The 10,386-nt window shown below is 43.9% G+C and overlaps 1 protein-coding gene across 1 annotated transcript in view; it reads right to left on the bottom strand.

The window, feature by feature from the left end:
- Positions 1-7,142: 7,142 nt before the first annotated feature.
- The window catches only part of LOC108410456 (phospholipase A2 inhibitor CNF-like), a 4,824-nt gene continuing 1,580 nt past the window's right edge, over positions 7,143-10,386 (bottom strand). The window contains exons 4-5 of the mRNA XM_017681539.2: positions 9,866-9,970; positions 7,143-7,637 (exon numbers count right to left, since the gene is read on the bottom strand). Of these exons, the coding sequence (XP_017537028.1) occupies positions 7,495-7,637; positions 9,866-9,970 (248 nt within the window). The 3' untranslated portion in view covers positions 7,143-7,494. The remainder of the gene's footprint in view (positions 7,638-9,865; positions 9,971-10,386) is intronic.

The following is a 10,386-nucleotide window of genomic DNA, read 5'->3' as shown; positions in this document are numbered from 1 at the left end:
GTTTAATTGTCTCCTGTCTTTTTTTTGAGATCTTGAGCACTTTATAAGATCTCAGTCTAACAGTAAATGGAAAAGGTCTTGAGATGCTTTTAAGAAAGTCCTGTATGATTGCATTTGAACAAGAAACAACTTGTATGGTTTTGTTTAGGGCCCACAGTATTTCACAGAATACAATTATACAAAATATACTGACTCTTCTATATGCACTAAATTTATCATGGCCATGCAATTAACCATAGGATTACAGCAAATATGTAGAAAACCTTGGTCAAGTATGAGCCCAAAATTGGAAGCATCTTTTTATTATGCATTTGTGGTGTTAAAAGCAAGGTGTGTAATACAGGGTATCAAAGTTGGAGCAAAGTTCTCGGGAGTCCGAGTCGGTAAAATTAGACACTTGCATACAAATTCAGGAAAAGCTCATTATTTAGCTGTTTTGACTATGAATGAGGAACTTGCCTTTAATATTCTTAACTGACTAGAGGTGCAGCACTACTCTGCCTCAAGGTCGTGCTGTAACAAACTGGATCACTCGGTTAGACTTTTATAGTCTGGAAACTGTAACTATGCCTGGGATGCCTCTGAAAAACTGTATAAAATGCCACTGGATATTTGTAAATCTGAAATCTTGGGCAAATACCAGGGAGTATTTCACATAACGATTAAAAATACAATTAAATAATTAATATATTACCAAATTAGTTCAAACTACAGGCCCATTTTTTAAAAACAATTAAATATTTACAAGGGTTAGGTTATGATCCAATTAAACTCAAGGCATCAGTAAGCTAAATATATGGAAAATCATCATTTATAATTTACTTTCTGTAATCCATTTATTTTTCCTTTTACTGGTGTCTGTCCCAAACCCTAACCTGTCCCACATTTATGCCACCACTAAAACAGTTTTAGTTTGTAGTGGAGTCTTATTTCAGCCACACCACTGCAGGCAGAAGGTCAAAGCCTGTAGTCCAAAGATGTCAGGCAAAAGGCTAAAACAAGAAACCAAAGGCAAAGTCCTAAACCGGAGGATCAATACAGACAAAAGCCCAGTAATGAACTGTATGTTGATACAATTCTTAAGTACCTAAGCTAAAAGCCCAGGCTTTATACTAACACTAACAACACACATGGCATGATTAACAGGTGCCAAGAGTCAATAATCAACTGAAGCTGAACCTTCATAGGTGGATTGTAGGGAGTCTGGAGTCAGGTGACCTCCCAGAAGATTCTGGGAGTTGGAGTTAGCAACAGAGTGAGTGATGGAGCCAGAGAGAGATGTAACCCCCCCAGGAGCTGAGGATGGCTGAGGAATGATGCCACCCATGGCAATCCCCAGCAGGGACCCCAGCACAGGCAGAACAGGAACTGAGCAGCTATTGTTTCTTAGCATAAGCTCTGGGACATGAAGCGGGTTTTTAAGGATGTCAGCTGTGGAACTTGGCCAGTAAACCTTGGTCCAGAACATCAGAGGTGGACACCCAACTTCTCTCTTCCAGACAGAAGCCCTCCCAAACAAGTACTGCAGAACATTCAAATCCAGCACCTGCCAAACACCAAAGACAGTGGTGCACTCAACCTCCCGAGGTACAAGTGGAGCCTCCCCAGACAAGACCTCATTCAATGGACCAGGGACAACAAGGATGAGGAGAGAAACATGAAAAGAGTTAGACACTTGGTACTAAGGAGGTAACTTAAATTTGTAAGTAACATGCCTCCACTGTCTGAAAAGATGTAGGTTGCACTGCAAATGGGACAAATTTTATTCCTTGAGAAAAGCAATCAACAAAGTTTTGGGGTGAAACCTTCAGAGGAGGGAAGATCAGTAACAAAATCTATAGCAATATGGCACCATGGGCATTCAAGATTTGGTAGGGGCATGAGTTTTCCAGCTGGCAAGGTTTTGGGGGTTTATATTGAGCACTGCATTAAGAACACAGCCCCTACAACAGTTTCACAAGCATCTACCTCAACTACAAAAGAATGAGATGGGTCTGGTTGCTTGAGTAAAAGGGCTGATATAAACAGACTTGAGTTTGTTAAATACCTCCTCAGTTTCAGGAGACTATGCTAATTTCTTAGCTGCACCTTTGGGTAAAGCCACTAATGCAGCTGCAACAGAGTTACGAAGTTACAAATAAAACAGCGATAGAAATGAGCAAAGCCAAAGAATTTCTGCAGTACTTTCATGGATGTGGGAGTTCATCAGTTTACCAGTGTCCAACTTGTGATCATCCATGACTATGCCATTCTCACCAACTATATAACCCAAAAAGGAAACTTGGATATGAAATTTACACTTCTTACCTTTGACATAGAGCTGATTTTGAAGGAGACACTGAAGGACCTGTCTAACACATGTATCATTGGGATAGTTAATCAAAATATCAACAAATGTAAGCTATTACAAAGTGTCCAATCATGTCTCTCAATACATCATTAATAGTCGTGGGCTGGAGGTTAGGGATCTGGCCCTGTGACCGGAAGGTTGCCGGTTCGATCCCCAGGGCCGGCAGTCCATGACTGAGGTGTCCTTGAGCAAGACACCTAACCCCCAAGGCACCGTGGATAGGGCTGCCCATCGCTCCAGGCAAGTGTGTGCTCACTGCCCCCTACTCACTAGTGTGTATGTGGTGTTTCACTTCACAGATGGGTTAAATGCGGAGGTGGCATTGGCCAGGCTAAAAGGCATTATTGGGTACACATAGAGCCCCAGTGGTAAAAAATGAAGTCATCTACTTGTTCCCCTGTACTCGGGACATAGCAAGGGTTGTGCCCTCTACCAAATCAATGTTGCAATCGTATTCATGATGAGGAGGTTAACTGGGTAGCCATAGTCTTGCTGAAAACCCCTAATAGATCAGAATATACTTCAGGAACATTTAAGCTCAGCATGAACACCACAAATCTCAACAAAAGTACAACTGATATTACTACATGGGAACTTCAGACACAGCTGAGAGTAGCACTAATCTGACCATGAGACAATGTTTTTATCAGACCATTTTCGATAATTTCCCTACATTCTCAACCCTCGTGTGGGAGATCAAAACAGTTCTAAAGTCTTTAAAAACTGTGCATAATTCAGCTGCTCTAGGCTATTCCAGTGGGCAGTAGCAGCTGGGTCAACAAATCCCTCATGGCAGTTAAAAGCTGTGAGAGCTGGGCTTTGGTTAAATCCAGCTAACAGCTGCTGATCTTAGGAGTGAACCATTATTGATGAGCACCTTTTGAACAGCCTCAAACTCTGCCTGCATGGTGGTGCAGTATTGTGTGAGGGGTCTGGATAGATCAAATGCTCACAGAGTAGGTTGTTGTGGAAAAGGTTTAATGAGAAAGCAAACAAGAGGCAGAATGTAAACAGCATTTAAACAGTACACTATATTGCCAAATGTTTTTGCTTGTCTGCCTTCTCAAGCATATGAACTTGAGTGACATCCCATTCTTTATCTATAGGGTTTAAAATATGTCAGCCCACCCTTTGCAGCTATAACAGTTTCAACTCTATGGGGAAGGCTTTCCACAAGGGTTAGGAATGTGTTTATGGGAATTTTTGACCATTATTCCAGAAGTGCAGGTCTGACATTGATGTTGGACGAGAAGGCCTGGCTCGCAGTCTCTGCTCTAATTCATCCCAAAGACATTCTATCAGGTTGAGATCAGGACTCTGTGCAGGCCAGTCAAATTCCTCCACACCAAATTGGCTCGTCCATGACTTCATGGACCCGCTTTGTATACTGGTGTGCAGTCATGTTGAAACAGGAAGGGGCCGTCCCCAAACTGTTCCAGAAAAGTTGAATGTATGAAATTGTCCAAAATCTCTTGGTGCTGAAGCATTAAAAGTTCCTTTCACTGAAACTAAAGCACCGAGCCCAACTGCTGAAATACAACCCCACACCATGATCCCCCCTGCACCAAACTTTATACTTGGCACAATGCAGTGAGACTAGTACTGTTCTCCTGGCAACCGCCAAACTCAGACTCGTCCATCGGATTGCCAGACAGAGAAGAGTGATTAGTCACTCCAGAGAACACGTCTCCACTGCTCTAGAGTCCAGTGGTGGCGCTTTACACCACTGCATTCCACGCTTTGTATTGTGCTTGGTGATGTAAGGCTTGGATGCAGCTGCTCAAACATGGAAACCCATTCCATGAAGCTCTCTATGCTGTTCTTGAGCTGATCTGAAGGCCACATGAAGTTTGGAGGTCTGTAGCGATTAACTCTGCAGAAAGTTGGTGACCTCAGCACACTATGCCCCTCAGCATCCGCTGACCCCACGCTGTCATTTTACATGGCCGACCACTTTGTGGCTGAGTTTCTATCGTTCCCAATCACTTCCGCTTTGTTATAATCCCACTGACAGTTGACTGTGGAATATTTAGTAAAATTTCATGACTGGACTTGTTGCACAGGTGGCATCCTATGGCAGTACCATGCTGGAATTTGTAGAAGCAGTCTGCAGGCCTAGGTGCTTGGTTTTATACACCTGTGGCCATAGAAGTGATTGGAGCACCTGAATTTGGATGGGTGAGATAATACTTTAGACAATGTAGAGTATTTTAACAGAAAACTATTCCTGCTCTAGCCAGTATGAAGTTACGCATTAGTGAATGTGACTCTGGATCATGAATGAATTCAATATCACTGAACATTGAATTACAGCAAATGCTGTACACTCACTGAAAAAAAAGGCACTAAATGGTCACTGAGGTGGTACTCTTAAAGGTACATCTTCATAACTGTACCAGATTCAATTGCAGTTATATTTTTTAAAACATTAGATTATTAAAAGGTGCTGTTATATAACTTATCCATGGGAAAATTCATTTACAGTACACAGTTGGACCTTAAAAGCACTGTTGTATCTTTGTGGGTACATTTCCATTGTTTTTACTTTGATGAATTGAAAATGTACCTGCACTGTATCTAATTTTTTTTGGACTCTGTAATTGTCCAGCACCTTCATAACTGTTACTTTCAGGATTCTGTAGCAATGCACTGCATCCCTCATCCTCATCCTTTTGAAAGAAGTCACAGTTTTATCATTTTGTGCATTTTTTGTCCTCTCACTGAAATACCCAGAATTCATTGTGTCATGCGAGTGCTGTGACAGCCAAAAAGTGAAAATTATAAAATGAACAAACATGAATGTTATGAAATTGCATCTGTTCTAAACATTTGAAACATGTAACACTGTATGCTTATGTGTAAAAGAGAAGGCAGCTACAGGTGATTAGTTTACCTTAGATAAGCACTTTCACAGTAATAAAAACTCCACTGTTCTTTGGTCAGTCTCCCTATATTATGCTGTGTTTTCTGTGTAAACACATACATACTGCACAGGCACACCCATCACTATCCACACACTAGGCATTCCAGCTATTATTTTATTTCATTTGGGCATTAGCATAATGCTTTATTTTCAGATAGCATGTGGATGTTGGCCACTTCTGGCAAGGATGTGGTACTGCCCCCCCCACTCCCCCACCCATTTCACTGTGGGCACTGGCAAAGGTGGCCCAAATGAAAAGGCTTGTCCTAACACAGATCTGCACCACCTTTGGCAAGGCTGTCAGTAACTTCATGAGCTAAGACAGGAAAAACAGAAGTGAAAGCGTAGGGGCAGGAAATCCAGGGTTGTGCAACCTGTTGAACGTTGGCCTGTAATGAGGTGACTGTCAGTTCAAATCCCTTCAATGCCAAGGCCACCTGTAGCTGGGGACCCAAACGGAGGAAACACACGCCCACCCTAACAGCCTAGCCCTGGTGGCACTGTGTGGGCCATGGTCTTTTGGGAAGCTGGACCAAAAGAACACCCTGTATTGTTTATCTACCATAAATGCAAGATACATGAAATTTGAATATGAAACATGACTTTGGGTGTTGGGTGAAGATGTGGCCTCCTAATGACAGTTGTAAATAGGCTGTGCTGTGGCAACCACTTTTGGCAATTCCTTGATGAGCGTACTCAATCATGAACATGGCATTGCGGACCAAAACACATTTATGTACAGCTAAACTACATGAGGAACTACAGGTGTAGGGGAGGTTTTGAAAACAATTCTTTTGTTACAAGTTAGACTGAACCAAGCTAAAGGGCAGCATTAAGTTAAAATAAAGTTAAGTTGTATGTAAATCACGAATTCTCAGCTTTTTCATTTCCCATTTTCCATTCTTAATGGGAGGGAGGCTGTCTTGGGGGCAGTCCTGGGCTGGAGGTTAGGGATCTGGCCCCGTGACCGGAAGGTTGCCGGTTCGATCCCCAGGCCGACAGTCCATGACTGAGGTGTCCTTGAGCAAGACACCTAACCCCCAACTGCTCCCCGGGCGCCGTGGATAGGGCTGCCCACCGCTCCGGGCAAGTGTGCTCGTTGCCCCCTAGTGTGTGTGTTCACTAGTGTGTATGTGGTGTTTCACTTCACAGATGGGTTAAATGCGGAGGTGGAACTTCCCCGGTTGTGGGATCAAAAAAGTATCACTTAATCTTAATCTTAACAAAATATGGGAAAACACGACGGACAAAACGCAAACTGGGCCTTTTTGAAACTCGTTTCATCAACACATGCAAAGGTCACCAGCATTGGGAAAGTTGAGGACCAAAAGAATACTTCAGATGAACCATTACCGCTGTAACAGCAGATAAAAATGTTGTTAAAATGTTTAATGATATGACAAAAGACACATGGAAGTTGTAAGTACGCAATATATCTGCTGCTTTACGTTGTTTGTTCATTTGTTTTGCTTTGTATTGTTTTGTTCTGTTTGTGTGTGTGTGCTTTGATGTTTCCCTGCTGGCTGAGGAGGTTTTCCACCCGTGGCTCAGAGTCTTCTTAGCTGGCTGTTTGAGTGACACTACATCACAGCTGTGATGCAGCCTGGACCAGCCGCTTGATGCTGTATTGGGCTGTGAGGCTGTATGGACTGGGCTGCATCAACACTATGTTTTGAGAAAGGCACTATATAAATTCAACGTATTATTATTATTATTATTATTATTATTATTATTATTATTATAAGTTGTTTCTATTAAAAATGGAAAATGAAAAGGCTGAGAATTCATGATTTAAATACATGTTTTACAGGAAACAATCCATTTTTTTTGAGAGATTGAAATAAAATAATGGACTTACACACAGACACAAAGAGTCTTTGTATTTATTTGCTTATTTTGGAAGGCAGGAAGCCTCTCACCCAGTTTAATGCAGTTAAACTGACCCGTAGAGACCAGGACTACACCACCAGCCTTTACACAGTTTATTGCTTTTATTTCTCTAAAAGCAGCAGTTTATACAACACTTTAGACTGACTGCTTAACAAGATCGAAGTGAACGTAGAGAAAACATGGACAGCAGTGATGCTGGCATTTAAAAATCTCTATTAAAGCTGGTCCTCGAGTTTCACTGTTTCCTGAAAGGAGCACAAACTAGTTCTGAGGACGTTCAGAGAGAGAGGATGGAGAAAAGCAGAGACTCCAGCACCATGAGGAGCCTCACTCAAAGCGCCTGGTTACACAGGTTCCCCTTACAGCACTTGATATCTGCCATCATATTAAAGTGTTCTAGAATAGACTTGAGCCGCTCACAGATGCTCTTGCTTGCACATCCTTTCAGAGAAGCCCTGAAAACAAATGGAACAGCTGAGAGAGAGAGAGAGAGAGAGAGAGAGAGAGAGAGGGGGGGGGGTTAAATTCAGTAGCACCTCAATAAACAATATTAAAGTATATACCAGGGTTCCTCAGACGTCACACATTGAAATATTATATATCATAATGCTGAAATATCTTGATGTGTTTTGGCTAGAAAACCGTAATACTCATTGTTTCATTAGGACTCGTCACAAGTAACAGGGACAAAAGCATATTAATTAATTTGATAAGAAATTCTAGTATTAGTCTGTAGCCTCTGTCTGCTGACCCCCTAGTGGCTTAGACTGTCCTGGACATTTTAATCACTTTAGTCAAATGAAATATTATTTTCCTCTTAATGCATCATCAGATTAACGGAGAGCCTCTCTGAAGCCTCCAAAGACTCCATTCTCCCGAATTGTCTGGGGGGATCATGTGACACCTGACCCTCCAACACGCTCCAGTCACTGCTGTCCTTCATCTGAAGACTGATCCGTACCACCTACTGTTTTGATCACATGACTAGGTAGTGTTAGTTTAGAGCCCAGGCTTTTAGACTAGCTCTTTGCGACGTTTTGCTTCTTTCACAGAGCTGGTTCTGGTTTAGTTTGTATGTTGGTATCAGCTGTTCTTCCGTGCCTTGTGCCTGATCACCTTTGGGCTTGTTTGACTAGTGTTATGTGTTTTTTTCTGTTTTTTTGACGACTCGGGATTTAACTAGTAAATCTTCTTTGTCTGGCTCATTCTGACTCTTTACACGGACACTGCTGTCTCTGTCAAGTCAAGTCAAATGTATTTGTAGTGCTTTTTACAACTGATGTTTTTACAAAGCAGCTTCATAGAATTCCAGTAAAGACAAAGTTTTAGCATGAATGTAAAACCCCCCAGGTGGGCAAGCCAGGGGCAACAGGGGCCAGGGAAAACTTCCTCAAAGCTGAGGAAGAAACCTTGGGAGGAACCAAGGCTCACAACCCATCCTCCTCTGGTCAGACTACCTACAAAGTTATTATACTACTAATATTAATCTTAGTAGTAGTAGTAGTAGTAGTAGTAGTAGTAGTTAGGAGTCCATGAAAACTTCAATGTAGGGTGGGCAGCTAGTCCAAGGCAGGTTGGCAGTAGCTGGGGGAGTGACGGTAGCTGGGGGAGTGGCGGTAGCTGGGGGAGTGACGGTAGCTGGGGGAGTGGCGGTAGCTGGGGGAGTGGCGGTAGCTGGGGGAGTGACGGTAGCTGGGGGGGTGACGGTAGCTGGGGGGGTGGCGGTAGCTGGGGGAGTGACGGTAGCTGGGGGAGTGACGGTAGCTGGGGGAGTAACGGTAGCTGGGGGAGTGGCGGTAGCTGGGGGAGTGGCGGTAGCTGGGTGAGTGGCGGTAGCTGGGGGAGTGGCGGTAGCTGGGGGAGTGACGGTAGCTGGGGGGGTGGCGGTAGCTGGGGGGGTGGCGGTAGCTGGGTGAGTGGCGGTAGCTGGGTGAGTGGCGGTAGCTGGGGGGGTGGCGGTAGATGGGGGAGTGGCGGTAGCTGGGGGGGTGGCGGTAGCTGGGGGGGTGGCGGTAGCTGGGGGAGTGGCGGTAGCTGGGGGGGTGGCGGTAGATGGGGGGGTGGCGGTAGCTGGGTGGGTGACGGTAGCTGGGGGGGTGGCGGTAGATGGGGGGGTGGCGGTAGCTGGGGGGGTGACGGTAGCTGGGGGGGTGGCGGTAGATGGGGGGGTGGCGGTAGCTGGGGGAGTGACGGTAGCTGGGGGGGTGGCGGTAGATGGGGGGGTGGCGGTAGCTGGGGGAGTGACGGTAGCTGGGTGGGTGGCGGTAGATGGGGGGGTGGCGGTAGCTGGGGGAGTGACGGTAGCTGGGGGAGTGGCGGTAGCTGGGGGAGTGACGGTAGCTGGGGGAGTGACGGTAGCTTTACTTTGGGAGGTCATTGTCTTAAATCCTAACTCCCTACATTGAATTGAAACGGTTTTTGTTAAAGTGAAGTTGAAAGATTCACATTTACCATGAGTTTCATTTACCAATACAAAAACCTTCCAAAAAAAAGGCTGCCCTGTGTTTTCATGTCATGACTGAAACATGTTTAACGTGACCTTCTGAAAAAAGATGTTGAACAAATCTGAACACAGAAGAAAGAAAGTGCACAAGCCACCAAAGCCACCCAAGCCACCCAAACCACCCCCTCCAAAACAGGTGGAAAAGCAGCTCAAGGCTACTGTGAAGAAAGGGTTGGACCTGCTGTCTGCATGTCTTCACCTGTTCCTTTAATACAGTGATCCTCATCCCCCTCGCAGCTCACGGTTTCTGAGCAGTTGTCATTAGTGCAGCACTTCTTCCCATTGGGAGGCTGTTTCGGTAAAGCTGAAAACAAATAAACAAGTCAATAAAACAAGCCAGCGAGGCGAAGACTCCACAAAACACTTGCCCATTATGGTTGGGTGGTAACTTGGTTATGAAGGCAGTAGAAACTACTGTAGACTTTTTTCTTTTTTTTTTACTAACTGATTAAACAAATGGTGCAAAATTACACTTCAGAATAAGACTAAAATGACTTTATTAGTGGTTATTAATTTGTTAATATGAGAAAAACCTGACAACTTTAACAAGGCCTGATAAAGACAGAGTAAAATCAGTAACCAGCAACATCTGAGCTTCCACAGCCCAGCTGAATGTGCGTTTACAGGTCAGTGTTTCCTTTGTATTTGTGTTGTTACTGCTTCTTAATGTTTTTTTTATAAATCATTGTGTATAAATTGATTAATAACCATTCATAAACT

This window comes from Pygocentrus nattereri, chromosome 9 (assembly GCF_015220715.1).
Source record: "Pygocentrus nattereri isolate fPygNat1 chromosome 9, fPygNat1.pri, whole genome shotgun sequence".
Lineage (NCBI taxonomy): Eukaryota > Metazoa > Chordata > Actinopteri > Characiformes > Serrasalmidae > Pygocentrus > Pygocentrus nattereri.
The sequence above is the reverse complement of the archived record's forward strand: the minus strand, read 5'-3'. Positions and strand labels throughout refer to the sequence as shown.